The sequence below is a fragment of the Mchenga conophoros genome, linkage group LG5 (genome assembly GCF_057382185.1).
Source record: "Mchenga conophoros isolate Kocher_MC1m ecotype Shallow Benthic linkage group LG5, M_conophoros_male_GT1.1, whole genome shotgun sequence".
Lineage (NCBI taxonomy): Eukaryota > Metazoa > Chordata > Actinopteri > Cichliformes > Cichlidae > Mchenga > Mchenga conophoros.
The window spans coordinates 24232326-24257772 of record NC_140530.1 but is presented as its reverse complement, the minus strand read 5'-3'; the positions used below and the strand labels follow the sequence as shown (position 1 = coordinate 24257772).

General features: G+C 40.4%; 1 protein-coding gene across 3 annotated transcripts in view; it reads right to left on the bottom strand.

The window, feature by feature from the left end:
• The window catches only part of cacna2d2a (calcium channel, voltage-dependent, alpha 2/delta subunit 2a), a 182154-nt gene that overhangs the window by 123113 nt on the left and 33594 nt on the right, over window positions 1-25447 (bottom strand). For all 3 annotated transcript variants that reach the window (XM_085274425.1, XM_085274426.1, XM_085274427.1), the window contains exon 3: window positions 2225-2341. In XM_085274425.1, coding sequence (XP_085130551.1) covers window positions 2225-2341 — 117 coding nt within the window. The remainder of the gene's footprint in view (window positions 1-2224; window positions 2342-25447) is intronic.

The window sequence follows — 25447 nt, the reverse complement described above, 5'->3', positions numbered from 1 at the left end:
AGACCTACAGTTACGTTTTCTTCGCTTTAAGGATCCAAGCTGCAGAATTAACCGTGCCTTTGAGAAACTTTTGCTCCTTAGCATGAATGTGCCTCACTTCCCACAAGACCTCATGCTCTTAAAAGATATACACTTCTGCTCCTTCAGAGGACTTCATAAATATCACTGCTTTGGCCTTGAGTGACCGTATTTGGGCAGAGACAGAGGGAAGGAAAGCAGACAGTCCCTCAGTCACCTCCATCTTTAAATGATGTGCCATATGGACTAAAGTCAAAGTATATCTTGTACATACCCACACACAGTGTGCTCCATCTAAGGCAAGGTTTGGAGAACTACAGTAAAGTGCAAAATTCTTGAGCCAACACTTGTTTCTTTATATTTTGCTGGGAAAATGGAAATAAGGTGCAGCAATTTATTGAAACGTGCAAGTATAACTAGAAATGCAACATATAAAGCAAAAACAGCGTTTGCACCACTCTACGTGTGATGAGCCTCAAAGTCAACATTTAGCTCCGACTACTTTTCAACACAGCCTGAACTCTTTTAGGCAGCTTTCTTGTAATTGCTTTAAGTGGTCTTCAGGGATTGCTCTCCAGGCTTTTCTGAAGGACATTTAAAGCTCTTCTTTGGTTTTTAGCTTTTTTTGTTCTGTTCTCTGTCAAGATGATCCCATACTGCTTCAATAATGTTGAGGTCTCAGCTCTGGGAAGGCCAATCCATGACTGATAGCGTTCCACTGTGTGCTTTTCTACACAGCTATCTTTTTACTGCACTGACAGTGTGTCTGGATCATTGTCACTGTCTATTGTAACTCTATCCTGACCTCTTTACATACTGATGACAATTTGAATAAAAATGTTCAAATATTGATTCATCATTTTAGATTAATACCTCTTTAATAATCATCTGCTTGATGTAATAAGATTATTTTATGTCTGTCAAACTATGTTAATGTTTGGCTTTTTTTTATTGCAACAGGGTAACAAAGTACCTTCAGATACAATTTGCTAAGATGTCTGTTATTGGGTTCATGTGTGTTTTATGATTCACAGGCCAGTGTTAAGTGGCCCTATCAAACTAAAACCCTTCCTCAGAAAATAGCCATGTACAGGGACTGAACAGAAAGTGAGTGAAAAAGCAGCCAATGTGCAAAGAAAACCTTTGAATGACCTTCAGGGAACCTGAGGAACTATTGCTCAATAGTTCTATTGCATTTAATTAAGAGCGAGAAAGTCTGGCTCCTTTAAACCAAACAGGAACGAGCGGTGACGAGTTTTTCACAATTTTTCAACATATTTCTGCTCAGCAAAACAAAATACTAAACAGGAGACATTAGATTGGACTAATTCTGAAATGGTGGATTTTACAAACAGTCTTTTACTTTATCTCTGTCTATTTAAATTAAAAAAATTAACCGTCTCCACTTTCTCATTTATCTACTTGCCACTCATCTTCTTGGCGTTTATTCCCCAACCACCCCCTTCTCCTCTGGGTTAGAGGTTTCCCACTGGGAGAGTGAAATACATTTTTAACTAATCACAGCACTGCCTGAGCATAACAGTGGTAATAATTACATCCTAAAATGCGGGACATTGAAATGATAACCTTCTCACACACCATACAAACTATATTTCAGAATATACGCCTTCAACATTTAACAGAAAAATAAAACCCCTCAAAACTAATTTGAAAAACAAAGCATGAATACGGTTACCTCAGTTGTCGACAAAATATAATTAGCTCAAACTGTATTTTAACTGTAAAGAAAAACTATGCAGCTTTTTCCATCAAATTTAAAGAAAATCCGTTGTTTTGAAGTAAGTAGGAGGAAAGATTAACTGCAACATAAAAACAATGCATCATTTATAATGTGCAGGAAACTACTCAATTATGGATGATTGACCAATGTTTCTGTCAAGTATTTAGCATTTGTAGTCACAGCCAAAAAAAGACATCGTTATTGTAATGCGTGCCTAAAACTCCTTAGATCCATCACAGCTAACTCTGATTTACAAAAGCAAGAGATTCTTCAAGCAAGTCTTAATTAATTAAATTGAGCTTTCAGAGTGCTGGCACTGAAAAATAATGGCAGCGGATGCATTTGTATGCACAGAAGGTTCACCTTTCAGAAGAATCTAAAACACTCACCATGTATGTGTGCAGTGGGGCATAGCATGTGTTTGTGCACAGGTGTTTTAATACATGTGGAGCATCATCCTCTTACCTCCAGGGCTTTTCTCTTGCTGTTGAGCAGCTTGGAGATGTCCCGTGCCACCCTCTCCACCAAATCCCTGGGGTTGTTTCGCTTGATTTCAAACTGGCTCTTCTTCTCGTTATAAATCTGCAAAAAGAAAACACGGGGAATCAAAGGTCGGGTTATTGGAGACATTTGTTTAATTAAGAGTATCACAGAGGAGCAGGTTGCCCTATTCACAATGTAGCACAGAGAATGGTAAACATTTACTATAGAGCAGGCAGTAAGGAACCTGCCATTACGCCAGTAAGCCTCGGCACTGTAGCAGAATTAAACACAGAACAGAGCCTTAATGGCAAAGCACTTAGCTAGCTGCATCTGGCAGTTAGGCTCAAATTAAATAAACACAAACTCCAGCGGATTCTCACCACTGGGTGAGCACCTTGTATTTCGACTGTGTTAACCCTTTAGGCCTCTAACTCTGAGACAAGCAGAGGTATTCACAACTTGCTGACCAAATATCTGCAGTTCAATCCATTGTGTTAGCTACAGATTAACTTTAATCAATCTAGATGCATAATTTATGATCACTAGAAGATTATGTGAAAAAGGGAATTGTACTTATACTAAATCAGCAATTAGCAATCAATCAATAACACTTAAAACAGCGACGGACATTGCAAAACACATAGAAAATCAGCTTCGGATGCCACCAGGGAATGGGATGTTTGATAAGGACGGATATCCCGAGGTAGAACTGTGCATACTTGGGCCGCTTAAAGGGACGGTGCTACAGAGATTAGTCTGCTCCCCTGGAAGAATTGTGAAGGCTGACTCAGCAGCCAGAGCTCTCTATAGGATCTGTAGACTACAACAGAGCACCACCCGAGGGATTACCACTTATCCTGCTGCCCTAAGACACCACAAGACCCATTTTCACTCCATAAAACCATTTTGTATAGTTCTTTTGAAGGAAGCCCAAAAAGAAGCCTGTTGTTGTTGTTGTTGAATATGTTAAAGCAATTAGAGTCATGTCAGCCTGAAATGCTGCATTTGCAGGGTGTTTAGCTGGCCTCACTGGTACTACTGACTTCCTCAATCAGTCAATCACATACTGAAAGCTAAGAATCGGTAATAATTTAGTTTATACTAAACTCTTCATAAATAAGGACATATCACCGTGCATGCAAATCAATTATAAAATGAAGGTGCATGTTAAGCTCCACAATACAGAAAAGGGGATCTGACGCAGCATGAACACAAGCTGTCATAACTAATTCAGGAGATGCTAAGATGTCTAAAATTAATTAGAAAATTTCCAAATCTTCTTAAAAACAGCAGTCAGCAGGGTGCAGCATTGGGCTCAAGTAGCTGCTTCTTAAATACTCATCATCTTGTTTTTAGAGATTGATTTTTTCCTGTTGTTTTTTCAGCAAGGCTTCAGACTGGTTTAAAATCAAAGGTGGCAGACCATAAAGTCAAGGTTAACGCAACCCCCACCAGATCATCTGATCTCAGTGATCTGTCAGCCCACATCAGCAGATGACTGAACTGAAGCCTTCCTATATTTCTACAGGGAGTGCAGAATTATTAGGCAAGTTGTATTTTTGAGGAATAATTTTATTATTGAACAACAACCATGTTCTCAATGAACCCAAAAAAGCTCATTAATATCAAAGCTGAATGTTTTTGGAAGTAGTTTTTAGTTTGTTTTTAGTTTTAGCTATTTTAGGGGGATATCTGTGTGTGCAGGTGACTATTACTGTGCATAATTATTAGACAACTTAACAAAAAACAAATATATACCCATTTCAATTATTTATTTTTACCAGTGAAACCAATATAACATCTCCACATTCACAAATATACATTTCTGACATTCAAAAACAAAACAAAATCAAATCAGCGACCAATATAGCCACCTTTCTTTGCAAGGACACTCAAAAGCCTGCCATCCATGGATTCTGTCAGTGTTTTGATCTGTTCACCATCAACATTGCGTGCAGCAGCAACCACAGCCTCCCAGACACTGTTCAGAGAGGTGTACTGTTTTCCCTCCTTGTAAATCTCACATTTGATGATGGACCACAGGTTCTCAATGGGGTTCAGATCAGGTGAACAAGGTGGCCATGTCATTAGTTTTTCTTCTTTTATACCCTTTCTTGCCAGCCACGCTGTGGAGTACTTGGACGCGTGTGATGGAGCATTGTCCTGCATGGAAATCATGTTTTTCTTGAAGGATGCAGACTTCTTCCTGTACCACTGCTTGAAGAAGGTGTCTTCCAGAAACTGGCAGTAGGACTGGGAGTTGAGCTTGACTCCATCCTCAACCCGAAAAGGCCCCACAAGCTCATCTTTGATGATACCAGCCCAAACCAGTACTCCACCTCCACCTTGCTGGCGTCTGAGTCGGACTGGAGCTCTCTGCCCTTTACCAATCCAGCCACGGGCCCATCCATCTGGCCCATCAAGACTCACTCTCATTTCATCAGTCCATAAAACCTTAGAAAAACCAGTCTTGAGATATTTCTTGGCCCAGTCTTGACGTTTCAGCGTGTGTGTCTTGTTCAGTGGTGGTCGTCTTTCAGCCTTTCTTACCTTGGCCATGTCTCTGAGTATTGCACACCTTGTGCTTTTGGGCACTCCAGTGATGTTGCAGCTCTGAAATATGGCCAAACTGGTGGCAAGTGGCATCTTGGCAGCTGCACGCTTGACTTTTCTCAGTTCATGGGCAGTTATTTTGCGCCTTGGTTTTTCCACACGCTTCTTGCGACCCTGTTGACTATTTTGAATGAAACGCTTGATTGTTCGATGATCACGCTTCAGAAGCTTTGCAATTTTGAGACTGCTGCATCCCTCTGCAAGATATCTCACTATTTTTGACTTTTCTGAGCCTGTCAAGTCCTTCTTTTGACCCATTTTGCCAAAGGAAAGGCCGTTGCCTAATAATTATGCACACCTGATATAGGGTGTTGATGTCATTAGACCACACCCCTTCTCATTACAGAGATGCACATCACCTAATATGCTTAATTGGTAGTAGGCTTTCGAGCCTATACAGCTTGGAGTAAGACAACATGCATGAAGAGGATGATGTGGACAAAATACTCATTTGCCTAATAATTCTGCACTCCCTGTATTTGACAAATCTCAAATAGGGTGTCCTATTTAAGCTGCCCACAGTTACCGAACATCTACAAACTGCTTCAAAACCCACCAACAGCCCCGCCCCTCTTTTCTATGCTGTGTCTGACAGGCTGTCCTTCGTGCCTCCTCTGTACTGAGTGGTTCCTGCTCTGGCTGCTGCTACTCTGCCTGCTTCCGGTTATGAAGGGCAGAGAGATATGCTCTTCCAGAACAGAGGCCTCTAAATTGCTTCTAATGGAAATACCAATTTTCTTTTGACTAAAGTGCTCCTAAATGAACAGTAGTACTTTTTTTTAATGCATATCTTTTGTACACCAGTCAACCGCAAATGCTGACTATTACAGACTTTCCAGGGGTCCAACCTGCTATTATTGCATTGCCCCTGTGTGGTTGTATACTTTAGAACTGAGAGAAATTTATTAAAATATTGGATCTAATCTAATCACCCAGTATCTGCTGATATCTGGAATAACAGATGCAAAAATGTATGCACATAAACAAAACTAATGTTTTTTGCTCAAAGGTTAAAACTGAACGTTTACAAACCAAACACATATTTATTCAAGACTTGATGAACTTCCGATTTCTTGCTTGAAATTAAAAAAAAAAATCCATTTCTGTTGGATTGATGTGTTGCTGTGGACAATTAGGAAAGGAAATCACAGCCATCCATTTGATCCGTCTCTGTCAAGCTGAAAGCTGGGCAAGCAGCCAGACGCAGTCTCCCTCCACTGGCCCACTGAACATGCAAGCCTGAGAAGCTAAAACCATGCCAGCCGAGCACTCTGTTGAGATTGCCTGATGTTTAAGTTGGCCGCCCTCTCAAGCACCAGGGATCTTGCTTAGTTTCAAACAACACAAAGTGAAATGTGAAGGTGAAATCTTCTTTTGGCACACCACAGAGTCACTCACTGTTCAAGATTATTGTGATACATTGCCCACAATAAAAGTTTGACCACGATACAGCAATTTCGTGATACTAAAAATACTGCAAAATAGCTATACGTAACACGTCACCATATCTAAACCTGGAGGAGAAAAACCTCCCTATCCGGGTCTCTGTCACAGGTGCAGCAGTGTGATGCTAAATTTATGGTCTATTGGTTGTGTCTGATTTGAAGGTATTTTGCCACAGAGAGACAACAGGGAGGGGTTTTCACCCTATGCAAATATTCTTGTGTGCAGTCCTCCAGAAACACAACAGCCCACACATTTGACCTACAAACAGCGTCTTCAAACATGGGTGACACTGTGCATTGGTCAAATGCTGATTGGTTGAAAGGTGAGCCAGAACAAAGAAAGGAGCAGTCTTCAGAGTGAAGCCTGAAAAAACATCAAGAATAAAAAAAATACAGCATAAGAAGCACAGACAACGGCTGCAGGTGACATGTTTTTGATGTTTTTAATATCTGGTTTTACTTCAGCTCAGCTTGTTATAACGGTCTCTTCTACGGTGGCCCTGAGAGGTCAAATGGACTGCTACTTAACACCAGCAAACAGAAAAACCCTGCAAAAGCACACAAAACAAAACGGAAGTCTTTCTGGGAACATAATAATGTGGCGAACCAGCTGTGGAAGTGACAGAAACCAGAACACGAGGGTTCATCAGTGTTGTCAGGGATTACATGATGAAGGTATTATGTGTTGTAATCGCATGATTCATATAATTTGCAGCTGCAGTCTGTTTGACCTCTTGGAGCTACCGTACTCTTCTCTACATCGGCAAGGACCAAGAACAGAACGAGCAAGAGTGTCCCACAGATGGGTTGTTTGTGACACTGCCCCCTGGTGACAGTAAACAGCTACAACATGTAGACAACAGTCATTAGCAGAGATGCTTAGACATCACTTTTCTCCCCAGTCACCTCTTCCAGCTCTTCGGAGGGACACCGAGTAGCTTCCAAGCCAGCAGAGAGTCTTAATCTTTCCAGCGTGTCCAGGGTTTGCCCTGGGTTGGACATGCCAGAAACACCTCACTTGGGAGGCATCCTCAAAACACCTCCGCTGGCTCCTTTCAATATCGAGGAATACCGAGCTCCACAGCCCAGAGACCATTTGGAGGAAACTCATTTGGTGACATAAATAAAATGTCAATTCAATTAGTTGTTTAAGTTGTCTGCCATTTTATCCTTATGAGTTTTTCTTCTTCTCTGGTTAACTTATATTGACGATCCCCTCATTCGTTTGATAAGGACCACAAGAAAGAGTCATGAATTTGTGAGTCTGGTGAGTTAAGCTGCCGTGGGAATCTTTTTTGAAGAACTTGTTAAGAAATAACAGCATCGGGCACCAGATTTTGATACCATATTGAAAAAGGAAGCTTGGAAAATATCGCCAAACCATTATTTTGCCCCACTCTGAATTCACACACACAGATAAATTACTCATTACCCCTGCTTCAGACCTTTTTTTTCTCCAAGGTGCAAGAAGCCGTTAATGGAATCTTATTAAACCATAAAACAAAAGCAAATTTTTTCCGCTCCATTGACAGACTACAAACCCCTGACTCTTTTAAGTGATGCATTTTTCTAGTCAATTTTAAAACCATGTCAAATTTGGTTTTAAATCAATATTCATTCCCTTAATGTGCGGTAGTACTTTCTGGGTCCGCCTCACCCTGGAAGATTCATGGCAGTCTCGGGGACATTACAAACAGGACTTTCTCTATCCTGATCCTTGAAACAAAACACAAAGAGAGAGATCGATAAAAATTCATAATGCTTAATGTACAAATTCCAAATCACTTTATCCGCCACGACTTATAGTGAGGTCAGTGTTTTTATCGTTCCTCGTTTGCGAATCCTCTTTATCAAAATATAGCTTTGGGGAGGATTTTTACAGGAAAGAGACACTGCTCTAATGCAACTGCCATCATTTAGGGAATTAAAAATCATTCAAATGGACTGCATAATTGTGCAGCGTCTGCTGCTATACTGCTATACTCATCAAACAGACATGTCGGAAAATGCACTCCTTAATTACCTCCTCAAAGCGCAGAGTCGGCTAACCATTAAGAAATTAAGTCAACTATTGTCATTGGTCCAAAATATATGAAAATTGGCTTGTGCAGCAAACATTAGGTTGGTACGTGCAGGTCTAAAATAAAAGCAGAACACCTACTAAAATCTCAAACTACTTGGATTCTGTTGCCCATAATACACGCCGCTGTTTGCCAAGGAAAAACACCTCACAGGGTTAGTGTGTGCTGCACCGCATATTACCATGATCTCTCTTTGTGGTGAAATTTGATCTACTTCACTAAACATTCCCCATAGCGCTGCTGTCTAAATGCATAATAAATTCTATTTTAATAATTAATTATATGTTAAATACATTGAAATTATAAGTTTTTTCCAGCTATTCAAGTTTGTCTGGTTAATGGTAATTATCATTTCATCCATTTGCCCCTTCAAGACCATATTTACATAAGTCTACAGATTAGATGTCAGTTAAATATACCTGTGCTGGCAAGTGCTCTTTCAGTTTAAATGAGCATGACACCGCTGCACTGTATCCACCTACACATCATGTCTCCTTCTCCGGTGACCTATGCCTATTTTTTTTAATCGTGCCCTGCTGTCACATAAGCCCTGCTGGTATCAGTTTCTCTCTACTTTTTTATTATGTTTACCTGATGAAAGGCAAACTTATCTCCATCATCGCTGTACATACACTCATAAAAAACCACAACAAATAAAGGCCGATAGTACTGTAGGGTACTCATCTATCCGACAGGTTGGCCATTACAATCTCCTTCAACAAGCAGATGAGGTTTCTGTTTACTCCGGGAGAGGATTGAGCAGCGCTGTCAGCTAGACTAAGCTCTGGCTGGCCAATGAGAATTGTGCTGGAGGAGTATTGGGTGTAGACTGACAGTGCATGGTAATGCTGGCATGAAGGGCCTGAGGAGCTTTAAATACCCTTTACCTAGAGGTTGGAGATGAGTGACCATCATCGCTGAAGGGCCATAAGTACATCAGCCTGTGTGAAATTATATTTGAGGGCTTTAGAGCTTGACTCGCTCAGGTAATGGGGCAGCTACCGGAGGAAAAAAAACACACAAACGCAGTCGCTGGCAACTCTTCTGAAAATCATATGCAGTGTTTCAGCTGAGGCAAACCACTTCAGGCACTCTGGGCTTGTAAAAATAAATAACAGCAGAAATATTAGAGGTCTGTTCACTTACTGATGTGCTGTGCATCTATAATCCAACTATAGCTATGAAATCCAACTAAGCCTACCAATATGAGTAGTGAATTTAACTGTACTTGATGCACATAATTGGATTTTTGAATATGTTTTGTCTAGTTTCATATAAAATAAATACAAAATAAGTACTTTATTCAGATATAATCAAGAATACTGAATTCAATACTGAATACTGATGCTGGTCAACACTCTCCACTTCAAATACTGCAGTAAAGCCTGTCCATGTTTTCATCTATTTCTATTTTTACACAGTAGCTCTTGCAGTACTTAGACCACTAAATACTAAAGCTAAACTAAAACTAAAAGTCCCCCCTGGAGCTCCAGTTTGGCATATTTACATATATCATGTGGAGAATCCCTTCCCTTCCACTGCAATCAGGATTAATGTGCATAAAAATACAGATTGTTATATAAACTGATTTAAATGGGACAATAATGTGAACATTTGGAAAATATAAGAACAAACTAAGAATCCTTCAGTGCGAATGGAAAGGTGAGCGCTGCATAGCTGCGTAAGGCTGACTCATTGTTTTCGTGGTCACTGTAGTCAGTCTTTTAAGGAAGTAGAATTTTGGTTCAGATGACACTATATCTGAATGGATGCTTACCTGACTGCATTGTCAACTGCCCATAATAAAATACACTTTGCCATGTTACATCATCTGCAGTAATACTGGTATAAATTCTTATGTGATCTAAAACTGTCATATCTCAATATCATTGGTGTAGTTTATGGTCCCTCATCCTTGTCTGGAGCCTGTTTGAGAGCAAGAGACACGTGTCACCTCCCGTGATGACTTAGTATCTAAAAAGGGAGCTCCTTCAACTTCTAAACAACTACAGTGCTATGCAAAATATACAAGAAAACTGTTCCCGCTAAAGGTGGAAACGGCAAACTTGTTTCACCACTGGAGACAAAAGCACACCTTTGAGCACAACCTGACTATGAAGTAGGAGATATGAGCAGCTGGTGATGTAAAGTAAACAAAAGACTCCACCGAGCATCGCTGGAGCACTCACTAGTTGCACTCCATTTGACAGAAACAGCATCAGTGGATAGAAATTACTGATGTGCTTACACGGTGAAAAAGCAGCTGCTTACAGTTCCAAAATATTTTTCAGTTTTACTATTTGACAATATTGTGCAGCTTACGATGAGATCTAAGGTTAAGTTACTTTAACTACTGTTATATTAAAGTATTAAGCAGTTATTTTATATTTTTACTTAATGTTTCCAGAGAAAACACTACTTAGTATACTACTTACATCTGACTTACACTGTGTCACAATAGATTTATTAGAGGAATCCACATTTTTACCTTCTGCAGGACCAAAGCAATTTTTGTGTAAATCAACCCCAGGGGTTTCCAATTCAAGTGATGTTGAATCCCAGGGCTAAAACCCAGGGCTGGTGATGTGGAGTAGGACTCTTTCAATCCAATATATTGTAGGGTACAACTCAAGTAAAAAAAAAAGAAGCTCAAGTAAAGGGTAAGGGTTAAATTGAATTCAGGAAGAGTACTTAAACTTATTTATTTCCCCCCACTATATAGGGCAGCTTCTGCAGTTCACATCACCACAATATAAAGGCAACAAATACAAATCATTTTATGCATTTATAGACACGAAAGTAGGCCGATGATTGATGTCGTCCCCCCCCACTGAAAGATTAGAGGCATGGTTAAGTCCCATTTATAATACACAGACATGACAGCTCTGAGCAGCATTTTACAGTATAAAAATTACAATCAAAACAGACAAGATGTGGATGTGACTGTTAAGCGGTGCCCGTCCTTTTTTTGTAAAGAGGAATGATAATTCACGTACTGGAAAATGTGGAGCAAATTAGCAGCGTTAATCAGTTATGCTGTTGGCTGGAATCTGTGACGCTTAGACAGCTTTCTGTGCAGGCCTGTCATTCTCACAGGAAAAGAGGAGAGGTGGCTCTCCAGAGCGCCTCTGACGGCCAGTCAAACCTTCTGCCGCTAACGCTCACACAGGATACGACAGTATCTCTGCCAATCGCCACCAATATGCTTTCACTGGCAGTCGGGACATTCAAGTTCTGAAAAATTGCACACACAGCGAGAGATACAAATGTGCTTGTCTGCAAACTCACACCCTCTGTGCAGCGTCGCACATACTCACATTCTCATCATTAGCCCTGATGACTGGTTTCAATGTGCCAAGCCCTAAGTGTCACTGTAAACACGCAGATGGAAAGACAGAGGGTGACAAGACTTCAAAAAAAAAAAAGACTGTTAAAAAGTGGTATGCAGATTCAGCTGGCTTCAAATTTTCATCAAAGCAGTCCACCGCTCTGCAAGTCAATTTCCATACTATTTTTTTTTTAAATTGTTAATGCTGCATAACATTTCAGTACCGACTCATGTTATCACACAAACCTTGAATATTTCAAAATGTTCCTCCTGTCATCAACAGAGCAGAGGAAAGGCAAAACAGTGAAAATGATAAAAAAATGAAAACCATTTCTCTCTGCCTCTGACACTTTTTATAAAGACTTGTTTGTTGACTTTTTTTTTTTGCTATGTTTGCCGGTAGCACTGATGTTCCTCAGCAGTGCTGATGTTATTGTGCCTTCGCCTGTGTCTAAAGGAGAGGACTGCTTATCTCTCTGTGAAGTCAGCCACAATAGGCCACGTCTGGCTGCGGCGACGCAGAAGTTGACAGAGACTGATGCCACATCATTAAGGAATATTAGTGGGTTCTGTCGAGCAGACCGGGCTTCCAGAGGCCCCAGGAAGAGTTCAATAAGAAAGAACACATAGGGAGCAGCGGGCCCTCAGAGGAGCTCGATAAGACACAACACACCAGAAAGCTCTTACAGTTCAATAGGACTCTGAAAGTCCAGTCAGATGCAGAAAAAAGCAGACTCTAACTGCTACTGTTAAGTTAGTAACACAAGGAGGTTTTCTATCCCTTTGAGACAGAGGAGGAAAAGAAATGGACAACACGCACCCAATTAATCTGTCGCCTGCTTTGATGACATATACTTTACTCCTATGTCCCTCTTTGCTCCTGTATACCAGGGCAGGCACCGCATCACGCAAACAGATTAGAATGTAGCACACCAGGAAGATGGTTCATACATCTGTATGAGCCAAAAACAATACTGAAGCTTTATGTTTTGCTGTTGAATTTTCTTTGAATTTCTGCACTTTTCATTCAGTGAATGCACATGGACGGCCAGATCACAGCTGAGCAGCCATGACCAAACATGGCAGGTCTGTCAGCTTTTGAATTTCTGCACATAAAGCAGCATAAGGCTGAGAGAAACATTTTTTTGGTGTAGGGCCGTGCTGATGGATGATGACCTTGGAGACCAGAGATCTGAGTGATTGTCAATAGCTTGAGAATCAAGGCGATTTTAGCTCGCTTTCAGAATAATCCATCAAATCAATATCATCATTAACAATTCATGTTCGGTTAAATATGCCTCGCTATTGTGTAACGTAAGCATCTTTGCATAAAACTGACACACAAGTTTAGGTCGCACCTTTGCCCCATTTGAAATCAAGGTGCGTGCCTGCTAATTTGATTTTAAATTTGTGCTTAAGGTAACTGTGTTTGCAGGGATACTACTTTATGTCCCCCTTAACAACTTTTCATGTCAGCAAAAGACTCGCAGCCTATGTGTGGAGGAGTACCACTCTGTACCTGTGTGGGCACAGTGGAGGAGAGACAGACACCTACTCACATACATCAACATTACATGTCCTCAGGACTATGGACTGGTGTTTTTTTACTCATTCGAGTACCTTACACTACATCCACAGCTACCTTCTTCACACATGTTGATCATATGTTTCTTTTATGCACTCAGGCTTAAAAAAAACACTAAAGTCATCTCCTCTGTGGCCAAATGATAAGTAGCACTTATATAGCAGCATTCGACTCCATTTTGAGCGCTCAAATCAGTTTCTACAACAAGTCTCATCCCCCAGTCACACACACATTAATCGCTGCTTTTCACACACACTCACACACTAATAGGTGCCCTGGGAGCAACACGAGGTTCAGTATCATGCCCAAGATCTACTGATCCACCTGTAGACAACCTGCTCTACCACCTGACCCCCAGCCATTCCCAAAATTAAAGCTTATTTAAGGTGGCCTTATGGCCTAAAAATAACAACATCCTCTGGATTAAAAAATATAGGGACTATCCAGTGCAGTTAAATTGCAGTTCCTACGGTGCCTGTACGTGGCATGGCTAAACTGCAAATCTGTAAAGACTCCATTAATACTAAATGCTAAGATGCCATTCACTCCATGCTTTACAGGAGAGGCTTTGCTGACCCATCATAATAATGTCCAACCACACTGCAGACTACAACATGCATCTGTAGTCAGAGTCAGCACACTGAGCTGGCCCCTCTAACATCTACAGCATACAAGAAAAAAGGAACTAAGCAAGAATTGAAAAATATTCCACTTTTCAAAACTACAGCAACCAGCTCTGTGAACGGTTGTGTATTGTTTTTTTAAAAAGAGGTAAACACCCCCCCACCCAAATCTGTTTAAAATGTCAGTGTCTTTACCAACAATTACGTCGTAGAGAAGTTTCTCAAAGCAGTGGTGGGGGCATGCATATGAATGTTTGGTTAATGTCATTCCCCAAATTTAAGTGTACTTGTTTCATTTCAGCTTAGTGAAAGTGTCTGTGTACTGCATTTTGATGTCATTTATGGTCGCACAAGTTCCCCTCCCCTCGCTTTAGATGTGTGTTGGGGAGGGCGGAGCTGAGCAGACGCCACAAAATCTAATAGCTCTCCGACTTCAATCAAACTCAATTTTCACTTTTATAGAAGGCAAAATCACGGAAGCTGCATAAACTGCTCCTCTGGCTATCCTTGTCAGTGCTGGGAAGGCTGTGTGTGTGTGTGTGTGTGTGTGTGTGTGTGTGTGTGTGTGTGTGTGTGTGTGTGTGTGTGTGTGTGTGTGTCCTCCTGAAAATTGAAAACGAGCCCACATTTTTGTTTCAAAACTAGAATATAATTTTGTCATTTATTTGTTGTCTTTATACTTTTTTCATTAAAACATTGAAGGCAATAATTTGCAAATCATTGCTTCCTGTTTTTATTTACTCTTTACGCATCGTGCCAATTTGGTCGTGAGCGGGTTTGCGGGGCTTGTTTAAAAGCGGCTTTAGAAATGTTGGCGAAAAAACAGCTGCTCTACACATGAAATGCTTTCAAAGAATATTAAAATAGTGACAGAGGTGCAAATGAGCCTGGGTCAGCCACAAAGTGTCACAGCCAGATATTGTTGGGCATTGAGTAGAGGCGGGGGGGGAAAGAAAGAAAAATAAACATCTGAGTACAGCCTCAGAGGCAATCCAGGGTGCCTGTCCCAACACAAAGTAAATCAGAGCAGACTCCATCCGGGCACCCATCATGTGAGAGTAAGGCTGGGCTAAATATTTACATAAACCCCATGGGGAGAGTTTGAAACCGGAGCAAGAAAGAAACAGAAGGATGAAATCCGGCAGAGGGGGATTGGGGGTAAGGGTGTGTTGGCTTCTGTAACATTATCAGAGGGATTGTCATCCAGTGATACAAACAGGTTTAAACAAAGGGAAACAACATTTGCATACACACAACCAAAGCCACACACACGTGAACAAACAGCCCACAGAGACAGGACTTTGCATACGCTTAGCCTCGCTTAATCTCCGTGCTGACATAGCCTATTCACCTGCAGGTACGGTCTCATACAAATCTCATCAGACTATTTAAATTCGCCATCTTTCCCCACATTTTAGTTGGACGTGCAGTGATAGTGATCGAACAGAGCTTACTCGTGTCACATTTTACAAGATACGGAGGTCCCCAAAGTGTTTGCACTTGTAGTGATGTAAAAATCTGGGTCATAATTTACTCAACATTATAGCTCAACCATCCCGGAATAAAACACCCTTTACAAGAAGTGTCGCACAACTTAACTAATTCAAAAAAAGAGAAAAAAGAAGATTTTAAAAATGACTCTTTTAAAAAACAATGCATGCCAATACTGCATGTGGGGATGTGAGGGGACGTTGGCTATGCTGAACCGCAAATCTGACCAACTGGACAGATGGAGCCCACAGCAATCTTTTAACTGCCAGGTTTAGTATGAATTCATTAATTAGCCCTGTCAACACAACCAAAGGGTCATGCAGAAGTGGTGTGTGATCCCAGAATTGTTCGCTGAAAACCAGCCAGCCGGTTAGCAAATATCGGACTGAGGGATTCATAGTAAGTGACTTGTTGGAGCGGGGAAGGACGAAGGTAAATGTGGGGCAGCCTCACCCCTGCTCCTCTCCTCCCTTCCATCCTGCCTCAGTCAGGGTATTTGTCTTTTAGACAGAGATAAACTGCAGCCTTTTTATTAACTTGCTGATGGTAGGGAATTGTTTTTTCCATCCACTAGCTTTTCTCAAATAGACAGCAGCAAAAATATCCTCCCTATAATTCTTCCATCGCCCATTTCTCTTATTTTCTTGACTTCCTCAGCCCCCTCCCCATCAACACCCCCTATTCAATAGTTTATGCGGCACTAAAACTGCCTGCATATTGTCACAGTAATGTCTCTGTCAGGGCCTGCTGTATATCACACATACAATCATCCAAATTTCATCTCCCATCCCATCGCATTAACTCACAGCAGCAGCAAAGTAACATGTGATCAGTGTCAGCCTGTGCGAGAGCATGTGTGAGCATGTACCTTATTGGGTGGCATACGTGCTTCATTTTGTGTGTGACTCTAGATGTTGCGGTATATATATGTTGGTTTAATTAGCGTTTGAGTGGCTGTGTTTTCACTGTGTGTGTGTTTGAATGGCCACGGCGGTCCTCTTGATGAGGAGACAGAGCCCCAGGGGGCTTCTCTTTCTGTATTGTCTCCTCCACTTCCTCCTCATTTGACTAATTACTGCGCAACTTCCACGCCACTGATGAAGCCTGGCAGCTGTCCATCAGTCTGTTAGGTTGACTTGTTTTAAACCATTGATACGAAGGGTTAGCAGGAAAATGTACTTTGACAGGAACTAGACTTCTCTCAGCATGACTTTCAGCACATCCACAAATACTATAGCAAAGATAGCAGCTTTGGTTCATTATGTTTTTAAATATCCAATGTCCAATTGCATTATTTTTGGTTTGCAGTTCACTGCTCATGCTAATGTTCTTAGGTAATCTGTGACACAAAATATAGGCACTGCTGCTTTTACACGCAATCTGTCTGTTTCTGTCCGTTAGCTCATATCTATACAGCATCTGTTACACCGAAGCCTAATCTGTCCTACGCTGCATAAACTGCTCCTCCGGTCTCTGACCATCTCTGCCAAGCTTTAGTGTTAGATTTTAACCTGGAGTGACTATCCGTTTCCACCGCGCTGGACTATACGTATTAAAAAAATACTACCTTCCTGGCAGCGTTACTGCTTTTGTCAGCTCTTTAAATAAGACGAGTTAACCTAAATCTCCCCTGTTAAGTTCTCCCTTGTAAAACATGAGTAAATATGAGATGAATAATGAGCTAAGAGTAAGCAACTTGCACAGCCAGAAACAGCCAAGCATGGATCAGCTATAATTTGGAGATAAGGCTTCATAGAGGTATTAGAGCAGCAGAGGTCAATGAGGAGCTATTATATAATTCAAATGGCTTAAAAGATGCACAGCAGTGGAATTCAGTACTCGTTATCATAAAATACAGATGATATGTCACACAGAGTAACCTTGCAAAAGAAAAAAAAATCTGCATCTTAGTAATGTTTATTACTGAGTCATTTTTTATTATGATTTTAGTCTGATTTCAAAATAAATGTTCGTTTTTAAGAGCTTTTGGGAATAGTTGCAAGGATGCAGGGTTCTCTTTTAGCCTTCAGCAGCTGATGTCTCAGCTGACACATGCATATGCATCTTATGGGGAACTAGAGGTTGCAGCTTTTAAATTGCTACAGTTAATGTACATCTGCAAGCTGCTTTGCAACTCTCCTCTTACACCTGAATTACATTTATGAACCTTTTTTCAAATCAACTTGATTACAACCCAAAACGCATTAGCATGTGGAGCAATTTAGGGTTCTCCGTTTTCCTCGAGAACGCTGAAAGATGTAGGCGGGAACAGTAAGGAAATTGCACCAGCAGCCTTACAATTAACAGGCAACCCAGTTAACCACCTGAAATACATCTGCCTAATCCTAGCAGCAATCTGGCACATTTCATCTTGCATTTCATCTTGTTTTAAAGCTTTTACCACAAACAAATGGAATTATCCCATCCATCTGTTGTTGTGCTCTGAGAAAAATATATTTTTGGCAAAATCTGAGGATTAATGTTTTATGCAGTGAACTTCTTGATTTAAGCTAGGGGACTCAACATGTTTTTGTCATTGGATGAAAAGAAAATCCTTAATAAGCTTTCAGCATATTGTTGGTTTTCTGAAAGGTAACGGAAACTCCTTTTTACCCTTTTAGCCTTAAAAATCTGACATAACAATAATAAAAAAAAAAAAAAATCAAGTTCAGGCCAGGAAATGGGCCAAGCATAGGTCAGACTAAATCAGAGTAATATAAAGAAGAATAAAGAATAAAAATCCACACTGGAATCAAGATGGCTTAAGGAGACGACTCTAACCTCACTGAGCAGCGTTTGAAAACCCCTGGTAGCCAAAAATCAGGATTGACTTACTTTCACTGAATATGAGCCGCAGCGTATGCAAGTCCTTACCTGGTGGGAGGAGCTTAAAAGACCTTGCCATTTCTAGATTTCTGCCTACTGAAGCTTAAAACACATCTCTTGATGCTGCCTTTAAATTAGCTACCAAATTTAAATCAAATGGTTGGTGAGTTAAGTTTAGCTTTTGACTCTGCAGGCCCGGCGCCTACCTGAGTGACAGCCGCTATGACAGCCATTTTATTCTGGCCAACTTATCTGTCTTACCACAGGCAGAAGAGAGCAGAGAGGGAGAAATCCAAAGACAATTTAAACTCACAGTGCCGATTACATTTCAAACCTCCCAGACTGAATATTTAACCCTCTTGCCTTTCGATAAGTGATAGGGGGATTTTCACTGACTCAGGAACTCAATTTAACCTCCCCTCTGAGAGACATGGCTGCAGAAACGTCCTATAGGCTTGCCCTTGGTGACGGCCAAACCTCTTCCTCCCTCCTTCCCGCTGTGTGACGCTAACAGTGGCTGTCTGCTGGGCCTGATAGAGAGTGGCTCCATGCTAAGTCATTACACACGGAGCACAGCCTAATTACACACAGACGGCCCCATGTAACCTGCCAACAGGGTTACTGCTCTTAGAAGTGACTGCATTAAGCATACGGCGACGCAAACCCTTGTGGAGAGATAAGGGACGGCTGGGATGTCTTCGGGTGGAGGTGGGGTTGGGGGCCCTTAACAACCCTCCATATCTAACCCGCAGAGATGTCAGAGTCGCATCCAGCCCCGTTCGCTCCCTCAGCAACTCGCAGCCCTAACAGCCCTAACAGGTTTGCAGTGACACACTAAACTGGACAAGCTCTCAGCGGAAGGCAGATAGTTCTCCATATTGAACATCACAGGGCCACTTTTACAGCATGCCAATTCCTGCCAAACTGGCTGTTTCCATGGAAACGTAGCACTTAATGACCGATAACAGAGAACGACCTGGGAAAAAAGGGAGTTGAGAGCAAGCGAGAAAGAGAAAGCCACTGACAGAGAGAGATGGCGAGAGAAAGACGGAGATCTTGTGGAACAAAAGAAGCAATTTAGTATCGGAGGACAGCGTGAAGCCTGATTATGTCGTCAGTGTAAATGATCATTAATTTCCTTCTGTCCAGCTGGGCCAGATTAATGCCTACCCATTCTGCAGGGTAGAAAGAGAGCCTGGGCTTAACCATTTCATGGGACACCCCTACGACAGCAAGCGTGGCCTGAAAAAGAGCTGTGGCTTGACCACACCGGCACCTATAACTGGATATACGTGGATAGTGGATACTGTCACTCTGTCAGTTTGCCTATTGTTTTGAATTTTTCATTAGTCTGGCAATGAAAACCAACCATCACCACAAAGTAAAACCAGAAAATAAATAATAATAATAATTAATGAGCTGGAAACTGTTTCATCAAATGCAGCAGTTCCTTGCATTGTCGTTTTTGTGAACTCTACTTCAGCTTTAAATATTTAGCTTAACCCAAATCCAGTTCTTTATCATTTCCATTCTCTTAATCTGCAATGTGCCCGAACCAGCAATTTATCTAAGAGCAGAAAAAAAAGATGAGATTCTGCATTTTCCACTACAAATCTGATCCAATCCATAATATTTTTCCATGTTGCTTTGAAGCTGGCCCCTAGTGGTTATTCCCATTAAAACAATGGTTTCAATTTGCTATATTGCAGCATGCATGAGGAATTAGGACCTCCAGTGCATGACTAAACTGATAACCAGAGAGTTTCTGTGTTAAATGAACCATTATTATAATATTCTGTGCATTTTTACACTAACTGAAAATATTAGCCTGATTAATTTAGAATATATAAACCTAATCCTACAGCTGTCATTAGCTATGAGGCCTGTAGTGATGACCTGTTAGTGTGACATTAATATGTAAATATTTGACACAACACTGACAGGTCAGATGTAAAATCTCACACGTGAGCACCAATCACATCACACTCACTCTCACACACACACACACACACATACACACACACACCATGCACCTTAATGTCTCTCTGCACAGCTTAGTCGGTGGTTTCCACATAACTGGATCTGATCCCTCTCAACAGAAGCAGCACACTGTTTGGCTGCTGAAAGCCCACACTTTCACTCCTCTTTGCATGAGCTGATCTGATTATTCATAAAGCAAGCAATTACACATCCATTAAAATTGCAAATACAAAATCCAGGATTGGCAAAAGTTTCACGTCAATTAGGTTAGTTTCCGAAAACATCCGCAACCTGTGAGACAAAACGCATTCAAAAATAATTGTTGACTGAAATCCTATTAAAAATTTAGACCCTCAGAACCTGAAGACAAAACTGTGGCCACAAACTAAAAAGCTTTAAACGTCTCCATTCTTGAGTAAGTGTGCCTCCAAAGACACTGCCAATCTCGTATGAACAAACTGTAGTGTTTCCTCTGTTAAAAGCCAGTAGTCAACTAAAAGCTGGCTCTCCAATAATGGCACAGGGTGTGGTCAAGAGCCTGGTAATGGACCTGTAAGCTGTTTGCCAACCACGATTAAATCGTAAAAATAGGTACTAATTGCCTGGCACCAAACCGGTGAAACAGGGATGGTACTAGATTCCTGGCATTATGTAAAGTGTATACTGCATGTAATGCACTGTGCATTTCTACTACCTTAATAATGCATTCAGGAATATGACAACACTGTTTCCAATACTTCTTGTTCTTTCTTTACTTTTAATTCATTTACTGTGATACGCTTTGCTTTTCCCTGTCTTTTATCCCATTAGGCTGCTACTTGCCATCTAATGTTCACAATAAAAGTAGTGAGTAGTGACCACTGAAATACTACAGACCTTTAATTTGACAGTTACAGGAAGCACTGAGTTTGTACTAACAGCATAACAAACCACCTTTAACAGAGAAAACTAGGGCAGATCCTAAAATAACGCTTTATGAAAAAGATAATCGCTCAAGTCCCTGCTATGAAAGAAAAACGACTTAATATCAGCAATTATATACGAGCCTGCTTCAAATACAGGCCCATTACTTTTTCCAGGCAGGGTGACGTTACGTCGTCACGTAAAACATTGTTACTGTGTTTCTTCCAGAGACGGCTGGCAAAGATACAGGTTTCTTAGGTTCTTTCCAAAAAGACAACTGGTTGTAACTGATTACATTATGCAATGTGTGTGTGTGTGTGTGTGTGTGTGTGTGTGTGTGTGTGTGTGTGTGTGTGTGTGTGTGTGTGTGCGTACTTTGTTGGTTGTCTACCTGTTTTATGAAGTGTGTAATTGAGCTTTCAGTGTCCTGAATGTAAATGTTTAATAATAGTCTCATTCCAGCCTTTTCTTCATTCTTTCAGCCAAATGTGATGCTACATTTTACAAAGGCGTCTTTTTTTCACTGACTTTACATTACTTTGAGTTCTTACTGTGGCTTTACATAGTAGATTTTTGTTATTTGTAATCATCAAAGTCAACTTCCTTGTTAATTCCTATATGCTGTAATTACAGGGTTTACACAGGAAAATGAAATGTCATCTCTCTCTGACCCACAGGGTGCAACGAGAATGAATCAAAAAAATAAATGAAATTAAATCGAGAGCTACGAGATGTGAGATAAATAAGAATTACATAAGATTTATATTAAAACCTACAAATAATGTTTGCTCTTTAGATATAAAAATATGAGCTATAGGAGGTTTCTTAAAGGTTTATACAGCATTAAAGTTCTTTGTATAAACATATGAAGTATACATTAATTATTAAAATGAATCAATAAAAAACCTATAATGTGTAACTGTCCATCTTTATCTATAGTTTCACATGTACAATCACAGTATACTAATGCGTTATTGCTGAAAATATAGAACAAATGATTAAATATACAAGACAGAAACAAAACTAGTACTGATTAATTAAAACAACTGTACAATGAATACAGTGAACTTGAATGCTTACTCAGGGACAGGCACGACTAATAGTATCTGGCAAACCCTTTTTTTGGGAAACACACATAAGAGCTTTTAGCTTTTAGCTTCCTTGTGTTATCCTGAAAATTATGACTCCAAACCATTTTTTGGAGCCAACGCTGCTTGCCATATTCCTTCCGAAGGAAACTCAATTTTGACAATTTAGAACAACAAATTCAGAGAGTCAGAGAGACGGCTTCAATTCCCCCGAAGTTGCGTGGCCCAAACGGAGACAACATTCAAGAAAGAGCTGTCGATCAGCATTTGTACAAAGCGTGTGACTGTGCAACGATCAATGCCTTGAACACGAGGGCTGCTCTTTGAAAGGCTCTACAAACACACTATTAAAACAGAGATCAATGCAGGGCCTTCCTTACTATGTTATCATACGACACAGACACGCATGCTGGGTCCTAACGACTGCTTAGTACTCCTAAAAACCAAACAAAAACACATTTAACACAACCTTTCAGGATCAAGGCTAAGACCCTGAGTAATGAGCATGCGGTCTGTAACTGTGCCGCTCCTTTTATTTCACAGCTAAACACTGCTAAAGGGTTTGACTCACAAAAACATTTTTCACAAAACTAAGTGCAGAGAATTATTCCCAATGTCAAAATAATCCAAAATAATCCAGGTTGCCTTAAAATAAACCTTAATTTCAGCCTAAAAATGATCAGTTTTGAAAGTCACAATCTATTTTCTTTCTCACTCATAGCATCAAAATGAATATCTCTGGGACAGAATATATCATGGTTTGTTATCGTAAAGATTATTTATAAGGATGAGCCTTGGTTCTCGCTATGTCATCTATATTACATGATAAACTGCAGCTAAATGTCTGATTTCCTGCAGCAAGGCACAGAGCTGTGGAGATATACTGAAGAAAGATGTCACTGTTTCATCATTTATGTCTCATATGTATGCTCGAGTGTTTGTGTGTGGCAGAAATATTTGATGCAGAGCGACTGTGAACCAGCCTGACTGATGGCTGAAAAGAATGATCCTCTTTAGAGCCAGAAAGTTTACGCTTTGGTGCACAAATTTGAAAAGCTACAGTACAAAGGAAAATGTTTCATAAAATGCTCATTCTTCAAGCTGTAAGTTTCAATTTCCACTTTAGTGGCTCTGTCATTGTGGAGTCTTTAAGTCTGTGAAGAAAAAGGCGAGCAGAGTCTGACCAAGACTGTGTGGTTTCCTTTTATATGAGTTATCTGAGTATTATAAGCAGAATGTGGCATTTTTAAATCTCTAGTTCGACGATAACTTGTGGAGATACTTTTACCTGCACAACAATCATATAAAGTCTCTTTTACATAAATTGACTTATTTATTGTAACCATTATTTAGTTTGATGTTTCAGCTTAGTTTGGTTTATAAATGATCCCCTTCAGTCCATTGCATTAATCATGATCCATATTGATGATTGATTGGCCAATGTGGTGGGGCGTGGTCTGTGGTGCCGTGCAGGGAGGGCGGACGCACCTGCACGGCATCCTTAATCACGCCCGCCTAGTTAAAAACACGAGGACTCAGGGGTTGGTGGGTGTTGTAGTGTGACAAATATTGAATAAAATGGCTCAAACCTATGATCCCTGGACCCGCCGTGTCTCATTCACACCACAGCCAATTAATCATTTGTTTAGATACTGTAGCACAACGAAGAGTAGCAGGGAGAGGAAGGAGAGAGGAAGGTCTGTTTGAGCCAAACCCGGACTGCTGCATTTGGCTCTTGTGGCATATACACCTTCTGGTGCCTCCAGTTACTAGTTTTGTCTTAAATTGTCACTGATTAAAGTCACAAGCAATAACACCATTTCCAAAAACTCCAACACGTGCAACGTTAATAACACTCTTTTCAGGGTTAAATTAAACTAAACTATTGAGGTACGGTCACTATTTCTGCCTTTCTGTTCTACTTCAGTTGGACATATTAGAAATGACTTAGCTGCTCGATATTCTTTACTTATCTATTTTAGAAAGCCTGATGGTGAACTCAACTATTGTGTTCCTAAACCCCTACCACTCCATACCATAGTACCATTTTCAAATTCAAATGAATGTATTTGTGGAGTAATTATTACAGCAATCCATGCATTTTCTGCTTATCCAGTTCAGTTGGGCTGAACATACAGTGAGAGGCAGGCGACACCACAGTGAGACAGACAACCTCTCATACTTTCACTTACAGTAAGTTTACAATCACCAGTTAACCTAGTTAACCGAACATACATGTCTTTGGACTGCAAAGGAAAACAATCTAACTACACACAGGCAGCTGGTTCACTCAAACCCATGACGACATAAAGTTTTGCAAAATCACACACTGCATAAATACATCTTAACCCTTTAAGACCTACCATAGAACCAAGTCCTCCAGGGCTTATATCATATTTTTACATGTTGTAGTGCCATTTTTTGGAGCATTTCAAGTTGATATACATCAATACAACCATTATAGCCCAAATTTTAATAATATGTATGCATTAAGTTTATAGTAATTACATAAATTGCAAAAAAGTGCAATAAACTACAAAAAAATTGAAAATCGTTTTTGTTTTTTTACCATATATTTCTAGTTAGAGAAATTTAAGAGGCTTATCCCTCAAAACTGTAAATACAAAAAGGTTGCACAAAATAGTTTCCCACCACAGGAAATTTATTTTAAGTGTCTTCATAGTTTTATTTTTGAAATACACCAATTGCAGGAATGCAGGAAAAACGAAAATAAATATTATACTGCAAATTTGCAAAAAAAAAAACAGCACATGCATCAAAATAAACTATTTCCAGCAGTGCAATTTTTGTTCTATGCATTCCAGAAATGACACAGAAAGTCATAAAGTCAAACATAACTTTTAAAAACACCAGTAAAGGCTCGCTAGGCCCTGATGGTAAAAAACTATATTTCCGCAAAATGGCGTCACTTCCGGTTTCGGGCAGGTCATGCGATAGTTCGCGCTGATGGACGTAGGAAGTGTTACAAACAGCTGATCAGATCGCCAAAGCGTGTTTCTGGAATATTATGTTTTTGTTGCTGCAAGTGCTTTTTATGCAGTTTTTGCAAAGCTTTATGTGGAAGGAAACTGTGACCTAGGTCAAGCTGATGGCATAAGATGTAAGTACAACTCCTCCGGTTTCATATGCAAAACAAATTATTGCGCTAGCTTATGTGGTTGCAGTGCTACCGGGATTTTAAAATAGTTAAGCAAAACAGAGCGTGCCTGCTCCGACCGGCT